This window comes from Amblyraja radiata, chromosome 34, assembly GCF_010909765.2.
Source record: "Amblyraja radiata isolate CabotCenter1 chromosome 34, sAmbRad1.1.pri, whole genome shotgun sequence".
NCBI classification, from domain to species: domain Eukaryota; kingdom Metazoa; phylum Chordata; class Chondrichthyes; order Rajiformes; family Rajidae; genus Amblyraja; species Amblyraja radiata.
Genome location: NC_045989.1, coordinates 14,741,450 through 14,758,751, shown reverse-complemented (window position 1 = coordinate 14,758,751; position 17,302 = coordinate 14,741,450). Strand labels below are relative to the sequence as shown.

Here is a 17,302-nt window from a genome sequence, read left to right as displayed (position 1 = left end):
ACTTGCTTTCCCTTTCTCTCCATCCCCTCCCCGTTCCAGTTCTCCGATCAGTCTTACTATCTTCGACTACATTTTAACTCTGCTTTGTTGTTAACTTACCCCAACTAACAATGATCTATTCTACATTTTCCTAGTTCTCCATTTCCTTTGTTCTGTTTTCATACCTTACACTTCCTTATCTGTACGCTTCAGTCTGAAGAAGGGTCTCGACCCAAAATTTCTTTCCAGAAATGCTGCCTGTCCCGCTGAATTACTCCAACATTTTGTGTCAATCTTCGATTTAAACCAACATCTTCATACATACAGTTCCTTCATACACATCGGGTCATAGCAGATCAGCCCAGGTAACCTCGGGTCACAGCAGGCCAGCCTCGGTAACCTCAGATCAGCCCAGGTCACAGCAGGTCAAGGCAGATTAACCCAGGGTCACAGCAGTTCAGCCCAGGGACCCCAGGTTAGCCCAGCAAACACTGGACACAGCGAGTCAGTCCAAGTAATTCTGGATCACAGCAGGCCAGCCCAGGTAACCCTGGGTCAACCCAGGTAACAGCGGGTCAGCTAGGTTACTCTCAGTCTCAGTGGATCAGATAAGTCAAACATGATTTTTCTTTGTAAGTGTATATTGACTCTGTTTAGTCACATATTATTTTCTAAGTGCCTTGCTATCACTTTATTGTAAATTTTAACATTTTCCCAACTACTGATGTCAGTAATTGGACACCATTCATTTACAATCTTTCGTAATAATTTGCTTTATGAAATAACTTGATTGAAATACAGACTACTCATTCAAGTTTAAAAGAATGACTGGTGATCTTATTAAAACATGTAACATTCTGAGGGATGGATACTGTGAGAATGTTTCTCCTTGTGAAATTATCAAAATTTCCTCTCAAAGGGTTCTGAATCTTTGAAATTCTCTTCCTCAGAGAGCTGTGGTGGTGCAGATTGACAGATATTTACACCACAAGAGAGGCAGGAGATATTACAAGAGAGCAATAAGTGTGTTGGGGCTGGGATGGGTCACCCATGATTTTATTAAATGGTCAGGCAGATGCGAGGGGCAGATTGGCCGGCTCCTATTACTATCTTCTTTATTCAGCATGAACGTAGTTGGAGCTGATTCCTTAATTGGACTACATGCTGTTTGCATTCCCAGCCTGCTCTCCGAGGAGTGGCTTTGCTGAAGGTCATGTGTCACCAAGCAGCTAAATATACGGCAGGCAGATTGCCAGAGCCATGAGAGGACTGGATTGACGGGGAAAAGCGAGGTGCCTACAGAGCGTGGTTTCAAGAATAATCAGGAATACTGATCTCTGAACAGGTACAAATATTGAGCTGCTCTGGTTCTCTATAATTCAGTCACTGAAACGCATCCCAGTCATTTGAAAAGAACAGCTGTGGCCTGAAACTAAACATGTCCCCTAATGTTTGGTGTATATACCAAACTATGTTTAAGCTTTGGAGACCAATTTCTGTTACCAGAAAGTTGCTTCTTGTGATTTAAGAAGCATATTTTTTAACAGAAGTTTCTGAACATCTTTGCTATGCAGTTGCCTTTTGTGAATCATTGTTTGAACACATCCTTGAATGTTTTCTTCCCGCCACCCAGTAACTTTCCCCATGATGGAGCTCGGAATAGACTGTCTTCTGTTTCGGGCAATGACATAACCCATCAAAAATAACCAACAGTGTGTAAGGACAACTTTGCTGCTGGGCAGAGATCACAAGCTTGGCAGAGATCATTAACCTTGCTTCACTTGCCCTTCCAGTAAATTTGGTGGACTTTACAGCATTATTAGTATTTTTCCAGTGTCTTAGCATCTCAATGTATTCTATGCATGAACAATTTTCACAATCTGGGAACCAATATGATGGATTTTTAATAAATCTCTGCAATAATCGATCCACAATTTATTAGGAATGAACAGTGAAGACTGTGACAGCTAATTTGTTTCTGATCTCATCTGTTTTTTTTATTTCTGCCCCCTATAAGGGCAAGTGAATTCAGTGTGAAACCACCGGTTCTTCCTGCACACGTGAAGACGATGAAGAACCAGGAAACACCACATGAGTCCGGTGGTCTGGAACCAGCGATAGAGAGTCCCAAAGAGCAGGGCACAGGCAAGGAACCTTCACCCTCCCAAGGGGCAGAGGAGGAAGGAGGTGCGGAGGCTGCAGAACCTGAAGGATTCCGGTTCTATCATATGGACCTCTATGAACCTAGTGAATGCTTGGAAATTTTTGCAGACAAACAATCAACATCCAAAGTGGCAGCCCTGCAGGATACATCGCAAGGTGTCCTGCATATTGAGGAGCAGCTTGCAGCAGAGGGACTCCCTGTGGATCTGCTGAGCCATGGCATCTACAGAGAGGACCCTGGCTGTTTGTCTTTTCCAGAAGCAGAATCTGGTATGTGTCAGAACCTAATGGAATTTGCCAACATCCTCCCTTTGCAAAAGCAGTTTGATCCCTTCCAGCAAATTGTGGATTACTCAGAAAGCGCAAGTCAGTGCAGCGAAGGGCTCTTCAGCCCAATATCAGAGCAAAGCATTTTTGAAGAGTCTGAGACAGAGGGTACCACAACCAAGTCTGGAGATGATGTGGCAGAGAGCGTCAGAGATCTCAGAAGCCCGAGAAACAACGCTTCCAAGGAGACAGAACTGGAGCCAGATGACCAGGAGACTGCCCAGGACCAGGAGCCAACCCCAGATGTTTATTGTCAGTCATGTAATATTCCAATTCCCGCTTTTGAGAAGCTCTTTGGATTCCATAAACATCACAGCGTGATCCCATTAGCAGAGGCCGCAGTCGTTGCCAAGGTACGTATGACAAACCAATTCCATGATGCTGAAGAGCAGAGACCTCAGAGCTCTGCAACGGTTGAGGAACTTGCTGACAAGACCAGTGATTGTTGACTGTAGCTCTTTCCCTGGGAAGAGAAGTGTAGGGGGAAGCTGCCCACTCCAGCCAATCCAGTCCATGTGATGCTTTGTGCTTCCACAGCGCTATTGTGTAGGAATGGGATCCCATCCCAGACACCAGAACCAGACAAAATGAGGAAATACAAGAAAAGATTGCACATATTCTGCAGATTATGCAACACAGGTGGAGAGAGAAAAAAAATTAATGTTTCACTTTGATGGCCTTCCATCAGAAGATTAAGTGGATAGGATTGAGATAAGCTGCCACATTGTGTGGTGGATACAGATCCAGTAATGGTCCAGGCATGGGGAGTGGGGCAAACTAGATTACTTCTAAAGAGCCACTTAGCATTGATGGGGCTCCTTCAGCGCTGAATCCACTAATTTCACAATTAACATTTTGAACCCTGACTTATTCAGAGTTTTGTGGCTTTTTTCCAGCTCGAGTGTCAGAACAATCTGAAAAAGTTGGAGCAGCAACTGATACAGATGGAGACATTTTCTAACAACCTGCAGGAAATCTTTGTCACTGTTGAAGTAAGAGTTTAGATTTTTTCCTGCTTCCAGTGTTCACAGTTTGCTCAACATTTCATCAACAGCTTCACCTTGATGTTAAGTTGCCGTATCTGATAACATTTTCCATTTCACTATTGTACATAGCAGGAAAGATGTACCCGTCTTTCCAATGAGATGATAAACTGTGTAATAAGTCCCCCCTCTTGACTCTGACCTTCTCGTTCTAGATTCTCTTATCTTTCAAACTGTTTCAATGTGGTCACCGCATTTTTCTAAATTCCAGAAAATGTCAGCCCATTGACCTCAGCTTCTCCTCAGGTGATCTCCTTTTATTCCAGCAGCCACCTGGTAAATGAAGGGTTATGAATGCAGCCTTGTCCATCATGCAAACCAGCCTCCCCACCATCAATTTCATCCACACTTCATACTCTCCCTTGAGAGCTGCCAAAAGTCAAGGACCGCTCGCACCCTGGCCATTTCTCCCTTTCCCCATTAGGCAGAAGTTACAAAAGTTTGAAAGCTTGTACGCACCTGACATGTGGGAATTCTTTAAAGGACCAGCATATTCCTGTGAGGATGAAAGACGAGGATGTCAAGGTTTGGGAACCTTGGATGACAAGATTCAAAAACAACTTCTTTCCCTCGGTTATCAGACTCTTGAACAGACCTCTCATGTGCCAAGGATGAATTCCTGATCACACGATCTTCCTCGTTACGGCATTTACACTATTTTCTCTGCACTTTCTCCATAGCTGTAACACTATATTCAGCAATCTATTTTTCCCTCATGCACTACCTTTTCCACTCTGTCTAACTGTGTTGTTACTTTTGTGGAGCTGTGGACTTGGACCCCAAGATCTCTCTGTATATGAATGCTGTTAAGGATCATGCCTGTGTATTTACTCCTTACATTTAACATACTAAAATGCAACACCACACACTTACCTGGGTTAACCTCCATCTGTCATTTCTCCACCCACATCTATAACGGATCTATATCCTGCTGTATTCTTTGACATCCTTCGTCAATGTCCATAACTCTACCATAATTTCTTGCTCCTTTTATATTCCTCAAGGCCCCTGTCTGATTTTAGCTTCCTAAACATCTGTTTTTTTGGGCTGAATGTGTGAATATTTAACCTGTCCACATTCTCCAGAGATGCTTTCTGACTCGATGAGTTACTCCAGCACTTTGTGTCTTTTTTTGTAAACCTGCATCTGCATTTCCTTGTATCCATATAATATTTCTTGTCATCCACGGTTCCCAAACCTTGACATCCTCGTCTTTCATCCTCACAGGAATATGCTGGTCCTTTAAAGAATTCCCACACGTCAGGTGTGTACTTGCTTTCAAACAGCCTCTCCCAAATCTTCTGCTGGAGTAACTCAATGGGACAGGCAGCATCTCTGGAGAGAAGGAATGGGTGACATTTCGGATCGAGACCCTTCTTCAGACTTGAAACGTTACCCAGTCCTTCTCTCCAGAGATGCTGCCTGTCCCGCTGAGTTACTCCAGCATTTTTGTCTACCTTCGATTTAAACCAGCATCTGCAGTTCTCCCAATCTTCTTCCCCAGCCTAATACCTTACAGAAGTCCTACAGAAACAGCATAGGGTTCTGCCATCACCAGATATAATCCACATTGCTGGACAAGTCCCAGAGTCCTGCAATAAATAACACATAACATTGACAAAAGAGCAAATTGCCACATTATCTTGTTTTTCTTCATAATATCAGAGATATTCCCTTTGTTTTACCCATCTTGCTCCCACCTTGTCTGTTGCTGAAAACTATTGAAAACCAACTTATTTTCTCTCGTTCCCAATTCTGGTGAAGTGTTTCAGACCCAAATTGTTCATTTTGATTTTCTTCGCACGGATGCGGAGAGGCTGCCCAATATTTTTGCCATTCGCTGATTTTATCAAAGGCTTTGTAAGTTCAATGATGCACTGATATCTTCATCATTATTCTTAACACCACATTGTGTTTGAACAACAGGAGAACATTGGTAAACAGGAGCACTACCTGGAATTGCAGTACGACGACTTGATGCAGTTCTTAGTTCAGCGTTTCGAGGACAGGAGCCAGGGGCTAGAGGAGGAGAAGAAGCTGAAGCTGGAGAAGTTGTACAATATGCTGGTGAGCTGTGGGAACAGCATGGATGGCTACAAGGAACTGATGGAAGCCACTGACGTGCTCTTCACGACTGAAGACAAGCCAGCTTTCCTGAAGGTGATCTCACAAGCAAAGATGGTGTCTGCGGTTTCTCGAACCCTCATTAGATATTAATAGATCCTCACGCTGGCATTCCTGCTTTCCCAGTACTCATCTTGGATTTTCCTCTGGCAGTCCCACTCTTTCCATTCTCATTCTGCTGTTTTCCCCCTGTATCTCAATGCTGCTCTGGTATTCCAGCAGTTCTTAAACCATGATTTCCTCCCTATCCTGGTTGCCTTTCACTTTTTTTGCTTAGAAAATTTCTATCTGTTTCATTCCTTCACCATCTTTTGAGGAAGAAAGTGCCAACGATTCATGACCCTCGGAGAGAAAATGTTGTGCTTCATCTCTGCCTTAAAAGGGCGAGCCTTATTTTATATCAGTGACTCCATGTTCTGGATTCTCCCACAAGGAAGATCATCCTCTTCACACTGACCCTGTCAGATCTCTCAGGATCTTACTACTTCATTGAGTCATACAATTATATAGAACTGTCCTTGTCAACCAAGTTGCCTGCTTTTGGCCCATATCCCTCCAAACCATGTGCCTGTCCAAATGTCTTTTAAACCTTGTATTAGTACCCTTCACTACCACTTCCTCTAGTAACTCGTTACACATACCCACCACCCTCTGTTTCAAAAGACTGCTGTTCTGGTCCCATTTAAGTCTTTCTCCCTCACCTTAAATCTATGTCCTTTAGTTTTAGACTCCCCTTCTCAGGGAAAAAGACCAACCATTCACTTTACTTGTGCCCCTCATGATTTTATTTACCTCAAAACGGTTACCCCTCAGCCTCCTTCACTCCAGGGGAAAGAAACCTCAATCAACTCTCCTCTTGCTGTTCTTAACTCCACTGAATATAAGCATAATCTGCCCAATTTTTCCTCATTCAACCTGCTTATTCCAGGAATGCAGCTAATAAACCTTCTGTGAACTGTATCTCCTTATGACCAGACATGAGGAAATGCACGGACTGGTAGTTGTCAGTGGACTACAGCATGGACTGGGAGATTAGATCCGTAAAGTCACAGGTTTAGACAGCACAGAAACTGACCCTTCACCCAACTTGTCCATGTCAATCAAGATGTCTATCTGAGCCGAAGGTAGACTCAAAATGCTGGAGTAACTCGGCAGGAGAGGCAGCAATTCCAGAGAGAAGGATTGGGTGAAGTTTCGGGTCGAGACCCTTCTTCAGACCCGAAGCGTCACCCATTCCTTCTCTCCAGAGATGCTGCCTGTCCCGCTGAGTAACTGCAGCAGTTTGTGTCGACCTTCGATTTAAACCGGTATCTGCAGTTCTTTCCAACTCCCAATCTTCTTCCCTAGTCTAATACCTTATAGAAGTTCTATAGAAACAGCAGAGTTCTGCCTTCACCGGATATAATCCACATTGCTGAACAAGCTGAACAGTCCTGCAATAAATAACACATAACATCGACAAAAGAGCAAATTCCCACATTATCTTGTTTGTCTTCATGATATCAGAGATATTCCCTTTGTTATACCCTTCCTGCTCCCACCTTGTCTGCTGCTGAAAACTATTGAAAACCAACTTATTTTCTCTATCTGAGCCATTTACTTGCCCATATCGCTCTAAATCTTTCCTAATATAGATTTTGAAGTATCCCACGTTTAGAAGATAATTTAACTTCTTTTGGTAAAAGTAAAGGTTATACATTCTGTGATGAATAATATATCTAATTTCCATTTAATAACAACAGAATGGAGAAACAATCCTGAGCAGGTAACATTGGAATGGATCGCTGTATTTGTGTCAGCGTAGAATGCTGCACTGCTTTTGTGTTAACACTGGAACCAAACCAGAAAATGTTAGAGACATTCAGCTGATGCAGCAGCATTTATGGAAAGAGAAATAATTAACATTTCATGTAACTCTTCAACCTGAAACAATAACTGTTTCTCTTTCCACTGATGCTGTCTAACCAGATGATTGTTTCTAGCTACGTGTTTGTATTTTTAATGCAGACTTCTTATATCTGCAGATTTTTGCTTTTGCTTAACGCCCCATTGTAGTTGGGTTAAAGCATTTAATGGGTCATCATAACAGTGTTTGTGTGATTTAGTTTAGTTTAGAGGTACAGCACGGAAACAGACCCTTCGGCCCACCTGGTCCACGCCAACCAGCCATCCCGCATATTAACACTATTATCAACACTATCCTACACATACTAGGGACAATTTTTATGTACCAAGCCAATTAACCTACATACCTACACGTCTTTGGAGTGTGGGAGGAAACCGAAGATCCCGGAGAAAACTCACGCAGGTCACGGGGAGAACGTACAAACTCTGTACAGACAGGCACCCGTAGTCGGGATCGACCCAGGTCTCCGGTAGCTGCATTTGTTGTAAGGCAGCAACTCTACTGTTGTGCCACCGTGTATTAACACTGTGTATTAATATGTATTAACACTGGAAATGCTCATTGTATGTGTGTGAACAATGAAATGACCCAGTATGGAAACTGTGTTGGAATTTATGCTCCTAACATTACTGCACCTTTAAAAGCTCGCAGAATTAGAGAAATATACTCATTCTTATCCTGCTTTATCTTAAGCAAAAGCAAAGTTTTGTGTATTGCTCGAGATTCCAGCATCTTTATTTCCTTGTGCATCCCTCTTGCATTTATCTTGTTGCTGTTCGTCCTCCTCACCAAAGCCTGCGCTTTAACCTGTCAGCAGCAATTTCTCAAATTAGCCCTTTCCAAAATGCAGGTGACAGTGAGTGTCCAGAACTGTACCAGTCCTGTCACCTGAGGCAGACCTCATCTTTAAACCCAACTCATCCCACCTCCTCTGTCCTCAACATATCATGACCCAACATATCACTGCTTCTTCTACAATCCACAGGCTGGAAGAGTTTCTCCAAGACTTGAACCCAGAACTTCCGACCCCACATGAATTTGAGAATTTTCCAACAGATATGGCTGAGGTGCAACGGTTAATAGACTCGATCTGCAGCATCCCAGGTATGTGAGCAATGCATATGTGCACACACACACACTCTTCCCATATGCTCACACATACAGATCTCTTACACATATACGCACCTACTGCTCATGTGCACACACCTACCGCTCACACACCTCCCACACACGCACTCCCACTCACAGACAAGCACCCCTCGTGCACACACACACACACACACACATCCATCCCACCCACACTTACAACCTCCTACACATGCACACCGACCACACACACCTCCCACAGACACACCCAAACACCCACTGAACACAAAGTTAGACATAAAGTGCTGGAGTAACTCAGTGGGTAAGGCAGCATCTGTGGAGGCAAAGGGATGGTTGATGCTTTGGGTGGAGACCCTACATCAGGACTGAAAGATTAGAGGCGAGGCCACAGCATAAAGAGGTGAGAAGGAGCAGCAAGGCAGGGGTAGACAGGAGATAGGTGGAACCAGGCAAGGAGTGAGATGATGGGCAGATAGCGCCAGGCGGTGGAAGGGGAGGGTGGAAACGGAGACAGGTGCTGGAAGGTGATGTGCAAACAAGGCTGCAGATAGTGAATGGAATAAATAAGGAAGCCACTGGCTCCAGGCTCCAACTCCTTTCTCATGTCTACATTGGAACACATAATTAATTAAAACCACAAACAAATTAATAAGCTTTCCCTTTGCCCTTGATCCTTTGTCCTAGGATCCCGATTGATCCAGCTGGGTCTCAGATCCTGCTCCAAGACTGAACAGGTACAGGCAGGATCCATGAGCTGACTTTCCCCATGCGCCACTAGAGAGCCCAATAGTAAGGCTCTCATTATTCTGCTCCATGTGGAATCCAGTGGCCAAGAAAACAAACTGGTTCTGCCGTCCCAGTCTGACAGAATTCCCAGCCTCCACATCTGTGTGAAGCTGGGGCTTGGTGTGAGTTCGACAAGCCAGCAAGGTGCACCCCACTATGTTCACTTTGTGAGTAAGGCATTTCATTCTGAGTCCTTGTTGAAACGTTCATCCCAGTAGGTTTCTCCAGAACAAACTCTAGCTAATTTCATGGTGCACTAACGGACCCTCCATGCTGTGTGAAGTTACAGGCATCAGTTTGGATTGGATATAATTACATATAATTGGATATAACGAGTTACAGGGAGAAAGTGTCTAATTACAGGTTAATGTGTTACAGGGAAAGAGTATCTGATCACAAGTTTATGAATAACATGGATAATGTACCCATCATAATGTTAATGGGTTGAAGGGATAGAGTGTGTCCATCATCAAGGTAATGAATGGGAAGTTGAGTGTACTCATCACTAATTGTGTGAATTATATGAAAAGCGTACTTACCACCAAGTTAATGGATTATAACCAGGTGTGTTACAGGTGCAGTGTCTGAGCTCCAGGGAATCTAACACTGGGTTGATGTGCCACAGGAAATGGCGTTGGGTCATTTGATTGTGAAGCTGTGCTCATTACTGACTGGGTATTTGTCTGTGCAGTGCCGTCAGCCCCATCAATGTGTCCCCAGTCTCCCGACACAGCAACCTCCACCTCAGTGAAAGTCCGTTGGAGCCTCTCAGCTGACGATACTGTGGAACATTACCAGTTGTACTACAGAAAATTAGGAGACAACACACAAGACGAGGGGGCTGCAGGTTTGTATTGAGGGCAGTGTGGGAATTAGAGAAGTGTGAGTTTTATGAAGGGAACTTTTGACTGCCGACAAATTTTGACAACTGTTTTCTGACAAGACAGCTTAAGTTTCAAAGAAGTTTCAAAGAATAATTTTATTCATCCATAAAAGTCTGAAGGGGATTGACGGGGTGAGTTTGGGAAGCTGTTCCCTCCGACTGAAGAGCGAGGAGCCTGGGACACTGCCTCGGGATAGCAGTAGCCATGAGAGGAGGAGAGGTTTGGTTGCTCAGAGGGATTGGAAATCTCTTCTGGAGAATGAGTGGATTGTCGAGCCATAGAACTATACAGCATGGACACAACATGTCCTTTACTGAGAAACCTGCCATTCTGGGCTAGTCCCATTTGCCTGCATTTGGCCAATGTCCCTCTATATCCTTCCTATTCATATAACTGTCTGAATGTCTTTTGAAAGCTGTACTTGTATCCACTTTGTAACAACTTCTTTCCAGATACAGAGCATCCTCTGAGTGAAATGATTGCCCCTGAGGTCCCTTTTAAATGTCTCCCCCCTCACCTTAAGCTTACTCTCTCCTGTTTGAGAATCCTCTACCCTGGGGAAAAGTGTGAGAGTTTACTTTATTCATTGTCCTCATATCTTTGTATTCTTCAATAAATGTCAGCCTTTACCTTACTATGCTCCAAGTAAAAGATCCCAACCTATTCAGCCTCTCCCTACAACTCAGTCTGAGCCTGCAAGTCCTGGTAAAATGATGGTGAGTCTCTTCTGCACCCTTTCCAACGTAATGACATCCTTACTATAGCTGGGTGACCAGAACTGCACACAGTACTCCAAGTGTAGACTCACCAATGACTTGTACAGCTTCCTGATGTCCCAACTCTTGGTCTCAATACCCCATCCCAATGAAGGCAAGCATGCCAAACACCTTTCTCATGACCCAGTCCACCTGAATCACCACTTTTAGGGAAGCAGGCAACACACTTACATGCTCCACCATTTACTGTGTAAGCCCAGCCTTTGGTATGACACACCAAAGAGCAACACTTTATACGTGTTATAAAATGACACTTTTGATACAACACAATTGTAGGCATAGGGTCAGTCACAATCTTAATGAATGCAGAGCAAGCTCAAAGGTCTACTCCTTGGCTTGCTCCTAGTCCTATTTCTTGTTCCTTGTTCCAGTAATGTGGAGTTCTCTTGCCTTCTTGCACTCATTGGCCACTCAGGCACAGATATATTGACATTGCCACCTTCTGCAGGAGAGAGTGGGCTTGGGGTTGGAGGAGGGGCTCAGGGACAAAGGTGGCGGTTGAGAGCAGAATTCACTCTGAAGCTCCAGCCATCCCAAATTCCTCGTGCTCTATCTGGGACGCAGCAGAATCTTGTCTCCTGTCTATGCATGAAGCCACATATGATATTTTTTGGTATTAATTCTTTGACGGGTTGTTTTATGGAGCATATAGCACAGATATGGGCCCTGTCAGCCCACCTCATTTATTGCAAACGCATCCATGCCAGCATTACAGCACTGTCCTTGAATCAGTTCGGCCCAGCTAACCAAAGTATGTTCTCTCAGATGCGTCGCTGAGAGTGAAGGAAATGTTCTGTACCGTGAGGAACCTGCAGACTGGCTCCATGTACGAGTTCTGGGTCACAGCCTCCAACTCTGCCGGTACAAGTGACGGCAGTGACCGTGCGGTGTTTACCACAGGTAACGTACTGGACGTGCCTCAGGCTGTGATCGGGCGGGCCATCGATGGGGAGGTCACTGACGCACTCAGTTCATGCCTGTAATCTATTCAGGTTTTGTGTAGGCACCAAAGTGTTCAGAAGAACATAAAGTGGTGTGGGACTGTTGGCACAAAGCCAGTAGCCCAGTCTGCAGCAGTCAATGCACCAGACCAGACACCACACACCGGACTGGACATATTAGACACGAGACAACATGCCAAACACCAGATTAGAAACCAGAACATACACCAGTGTAGACATCAGCCAACATAATGGCAGACTAGATGCCAGACACCAGACACCAGACCACGACACATCAGCCACAAAACCAGACACCTGTCTACACACTAGCAGATACCAGCAGCACCACCATTTGCCCAGGGGATGGTGGAGCTTGCTTGGTTTTGCTGCCATTTGCATTTAAATAGTGATTGGGGCTGGATGTGATCATTAGGAAACAGGCAGGCTTCCCACTGTCCTGCTGAAGCCGCTGCTCTGGACATATCCAGGCCCAACAGGAAAGGAAGGCCATTCTCCCAGGAACCTGGAGAAATCTGTCCATTTGCCCGGCATGGCCGCAGGGGTAGATCCATAGCCGGCAATGGCTGAGCTGGAAGGTGGGAGCCCAGCCTGACACCAAAATCTCACCTTGCCTCTGTTTCTCAGTTCCAGCAGCTCCGAGCATCAGCAGCAGAGCGGTGGCGGTGTGCCAGAGTGCAGTGTTCATGGAGTGGGAGGCCGGGAGCAGCCCACCACCACACTCCTACGCCCTGGATTTCTGCCAAGTCTGCTGTGGCTGTGATTGGACAGAATCACTCACAGAGTAAGTGGAGGCCAGGCCGTGAGAGGGACTCTGGGGTGAACACTGCTGTCAATAAACCCAGGATCTATCCACCTCCCAGCAATAATACGATCTGCTGGAGGAACTCAGCAAGTCCAGCAGCATCTGACAGAGGAAGGAATTGTCATAGTGCATGGACACCAAGGTCCTCTGAACAACATCTTTCAAACTCTCACATTTAGTGTCCTTGGCACTTCACTCTTCAGCTGGAGGGAACAGCCTCTCTGACTCACTCTGTCAATCTGCTTTAGTGTTTTATGGATGAACAAGATTATTCTTTGAAACTATAGTTTTGCTATTAAGTGGGTCCTATTATTTTTCCATATAATATTTCTTCAATAATTTTTTATTATTGCTAAGTTCTCCATTATTTTAGGTTTGTTTTCAGTTTCTCTGCTATTTTTGTCATTTTAATTTTTCCTGTTTTCAAATTCTAGATCTGTGACTGGGATAACTTCGTGTAAAGCATTAATTGAACTGGAGCCCAGTGAAAACTACATCTTCTACCTCAGAGCAGTAAATGGAGGAGGCAGCAGTGAGAGGAGTGCAGCCATAACCGTTCAAACAACAGGTGAGCATTTCAAGGCCACTCCTGGAGTCACATCCATAGAATGAATCAGTTCCGGCAATGTAATCGGTGCAAACAAACAGTCCTTGCCATACCCATTGTATTATTGTTATTGTAAGCCAAGGTACCGTTCGAACCATGTGGAGACTGGAATCTAAGATAATGTTTCTGCGACAGGTACTCAGCTTTATCTGATGGAGCAGACTGCGCACCTCTCACTCTCAATCTTGCAGGACGGACTGACCATAGTTTATAATGAAGAAAGTCAGCTCACAGACCCACCCACAATCCATGACAGGTTCACCAGGTGAGTCGTGAAGCAAATGTTGAAGTGAGAGATTGTAGATGTGAGCGAAGACTGAACTTCATGGACACTATCCAGGGCAGATGCTTTCCCAGTTTATCGTCGTGAAAGTACATCTGACTTCTGCCATGTATGGGAGAGTCAGCTGGGGCCATGCCCTGGAACTTTGTTTATCTGTTCATAATGGACAGATTGGGACGGTTGGGTAGATGGCTGTTGGGAAGATGGTTCGAAGGGGAGGCTGGTTTGAGGTAGTGCATTACCATGTATGAGCAGCCTACTGACCAGTCCGTGGAACAGTCCTGGCAGTGTTAGACAGACATGGGAATGCCACTTTGTGATGGTGGAACCCATGGGTTCCATGTGGATGTGAACATCTGTAGCTGGTCTTTAGGGAATGGAGAAGGCTCCTGCAGTTGGTGCCTTTGACCGATTGTCCCAGGAGGCCACTTCTGATTGCCCTCTGGGTCCTGTCAGTGGTCACACAGCTGTGGGCAGAAGAGAGTCTGACCACGCCTCTGCTCTCACCCCTAGTTCTGCCACCGTCATGGCACAGTTGGTGCCAGTTCGAGGAAGGCATTATTGGGAGGTGGAAGTGGCTGAGGACATGGAGTACAGGGTTGGAATCGCCTACACGGACACCCCACGGGATGCTCACTTTGGCTCTAACATCACCTCCTGGTGCATGCGGCACATCCTCACCTCATCCAGGTAAGTGATGAGCTGCACGTCACTCGGCTCAGAGACAGGAAGCCCACGAACAGCACGATCAGTTCTTAACAGTCCACTATATAAAACATCCCACTCACACCTGGGAACCTCTGGCCCATACTTGCCCAGAGTGAAGGAGCAGCAATTGTGTGGCACTGGAAGCCTTCAGACCATGCACTGCAAGCTCAGTGTGTGGCAGTAGCTGTTTGCTTCCCAAGGACCCGCCCAAGCCCTCCTGCCCCAGCTGCGAGAGAATCAGTGGTCCTCACATTGGCCTCAGCAGCAGTTCAGAAGGTTCAGAACCAGTGTGAAACTAGATAATCCTCCATACTAAGGGATGGCTACAGGAGAAATGGTGCATAAATGTCAAACTCAGAGCTTCATACAGGAATAGGAGGTAGGGGTTGAACAGGAAAACTAACCTCTCTAAGTAGTGAGTGTTTCTTTGGGGTGGAGACAACACAAGACAGTTTGGGGAAAATCTGACTTCAATTATGAGGGTGTCCCTGTGGAAATTATCTTGAAACTTTGACACCTTCACTGATGTGTTCAGGAGAATGTTTCTTGCTCGAAACTTTGCAAAGCAATGTCTTCGACTGTTGCCCAATACCACCCCTGACAATGAGGTCTCCCAGCATGGCCTTGTTCAATGTGGATCACATCCCTCATTCCAAATATTGATGATAATTCCACCATTGCCACCTGAGAAGAGGATTCAAAAATCTCAAACTCACCATCAAGCTCCTCATCTACTGGGTGACAGTGATCACTGGCCTGCTCTAAGCTTCAGCAGCATATAGCAGGCACCTTGAAACACTGGAGATAAATCATTAATATCTTCCTCATAACATCTTCCATATCTGGTAGGAGAGAGAAACTATCACCAGTACTTTCTCCCAACCCAATGATCAGCTTTGAGCCTATGATCATTCTCAACCAGTTCTATCAGGGCAAAACATTTCCCCAGCAGAAGCATGTACTCAAAACCCTCCAACCTTTCCAGTCACTGGTGGGAATCTCTGGCCTCAGGTTTTCAGATGGTACCAGCAACTTAGTCCCCATCAATAGACACTGCTATCACAGCTTCTCCCCACACCTCCATTCCCTTTTGGGAAGTCTGCAAGTCCCATGTCAGTCCACCCCCTCAGACATGCGGCAAATTATCGAGTGCAAGGAACTGCCAGAGGAGGTATCACAAGCTCCAGGCACTCAAGTTTTTACCTCTTCATAGAGTGATACCATGTGGAAACAGGCCCTTCGGCCCAACTTGCCCACACTGGCCAACATGTCCCAGCTACACTAGCTCTGAGTTGAGTGTGTGGAGCTTTTTAGTGTGAGGTCTGAGCAGGGGGTGTTGTGCAAGCAAGGTGGATGTGAGCAGTGTGGGTGTAAACATGGTGAGTGGGAGTGGGGTGTGAGCTCCATGGATGGGAATTAAGTGAGTGTGAACTGTCAGCCGCTGCAGCCATGTACGTGATGTTTCTTACTCTTTTAACTCTGCAGGAGTAAATTTGAATTCCTTCACAAAGGGCTGACTCCAGACTTGAGAATCACTATCACACCAACCAGAATTGGAATTCTCCTGGACTACGACACAGGAAAACTTTCTTTCTTCAATGTCGACATCTGTCAGCTCCTCTTCACCTTTTCACAGCATTTTCAGAATCTGGTCAATCCCTGTTTTGCTTTGGAAAGTTATGGCATTTTAAAAGTCAGTCATAATATTCCCTTCCCCGCGTTTACAAAACTACTGTGACATAATCCCGTTTCAGCCGCGGGTGCAATGTTGGGTTTTAGTTGAAAGGAAAGCCTTCTTTAAAAATGCAAGTACCTGTATTTTCAATTTTTGCAACTGCCTCTTCCTTGTACAGAGGCTGAGACCCGAGTCACCACCAGAGGTGCTCATTCACAAGAACCTAGTGAACTGCACTTCCCAGCTGCTGAAAATAAATTGCACTCCTCTCCACCCCTAATATTTTCTTTAATGTTGCTGCTTAGCTTGCCCAACTGCTAAGCAGCTCCCATCACAATGTTAACACATAGAGGATTGGATAACCAACAATGGGAAATGTCACAATTTAAATCCTGCTCCAGCAAATGAGTTGGGTGTAAGGCTGACCACCCAGTCGGTTTATGAACGACAACAATCAGAACTCACTATTGGAGCTACAGTAAAAGCAGGTTTACTTCTGCTGAGTGTCATGTAACGATAAGGATGTACAAATTCAGCCCTAGTAATTCATAGCAGTATCCAGTTGCAATGGACAGGATTATTCCAATCATTTCCTCACTATCTGTGAATCCTGGTAATATTATGTGGGGAATGCAGGCTGGCAATTTGAGGTGTGTTGAAATATTGAAATGCTGATTAAAAATAAATCAGCAACTTAGCAATTAACTGAATCTGATTTATTAAACTGGGGCAAGTGTTCCCTTTGGAAAGGGAATGTTGCTGATATTTCAGAGATCAGGCCATTTTGATGAAAGGTCATATAGCTGAAACATTAACTGTTTCTCACACCCCAGAGGGTCCCTGACCTGCTGAGTGTTATTAATGGTTGATATCTGGAACACGGTACCAGGAAGTGGTGAAATCAGATATGACCACTACGTTTAAGTGGCATTTAGACAGGACCTTCAACAGGCAAGCCTGAGAGGGATATGAACTGGGATTGATGTAGATGGGTAAAAACATCAACATGGAGTGAACAGAAAGGGCCATTGTGCTGTATAACTGACTCAATGACCTCCTGTCAACATAAGCTCAAAGGTTGGGATGTTGGCTGATGACCTCACAATGGTCATTTCTATTTGCAGCTCCTTAGCAAATGGAATAGGAACACTTTATTATCACATGTGACTA

The 17,302-nt window shown here is 45.0% G+C and overlaps 1 protein-coding gene across 2 annotated transcripts; it reads left to right on the top strand.

Moving 5' to 3' along the window:
• Positions 1 to 270: 270 nt before the first annotated feature.
• On the top strand, positions 271 to 16,829 carry fsd2 (fibronectin type III and SPRY domain containing 2). Of its 2 annotated transcripts, none has more exons than XM_033050140.1 (13): positions 271 to 1,328; positions 1,997 to 2,822; positions 3,366 to 3,461; positions 5,439 to 5,672; positions 7,379 to 7,401; positions 8,528 to 8,646; positions 10,127 to 10,282; positions 11,861 to 11,995; positions 12,682 to 12,838; positions 13,294 to 13,427; positions 13,602 to 13,731; positions 14,263 to 14,439; positions 15,943 to 16,829. In XM_033050140.1, the coding sequence occupies exons 2-13, from the start codon at positions 2,049 to 2,051 to the stop codon at positions 16,193 to 16,195; spliced, it is 2,388 nt and encodes a 795-aa protein (XP_032906031.1). In that variant the 5' UTR covers positions 271 to 1,328; positions 1,997 to 2,048; the 3' UTR covers positions 16,196 to 16,829. The 2 variants fall into 2 exon arrangements, with proteins under 2 accessions (XP_032906031.1, XP_032906029.1); XM_033050138.1 differs by having other exon boundaries at positions 272 to 1,324.
• Positions 16,830 to 17,302: the final 473 nt, after the last annotated feature.

Excerpts from the sequence above, each read along its gene's own strand:
- fsd2 (XM_033050140.1), top strand. The coding sequence starts at position 2,049 with ATGAAGAACCAGGAAACACCACATGAGTCCGGTGGTCTGGAACCAGCG. Across the intron at positions 10,283-11,860 it reads ACAAGACGAGGGGGCTGCAG|ATGCGTCGCTGAGAGTGAAG; the intron begins GTTTGTATTGAG and ends ATGTTCTCTCAG. Across the intron at positions 14,440-15,942 it reads CACATCCTCACCTCATCCAG|GAGTAAATTTGAATTCCTTC; the intron begins GTAAGTGATGAG and ends TTAACTCTGCAG.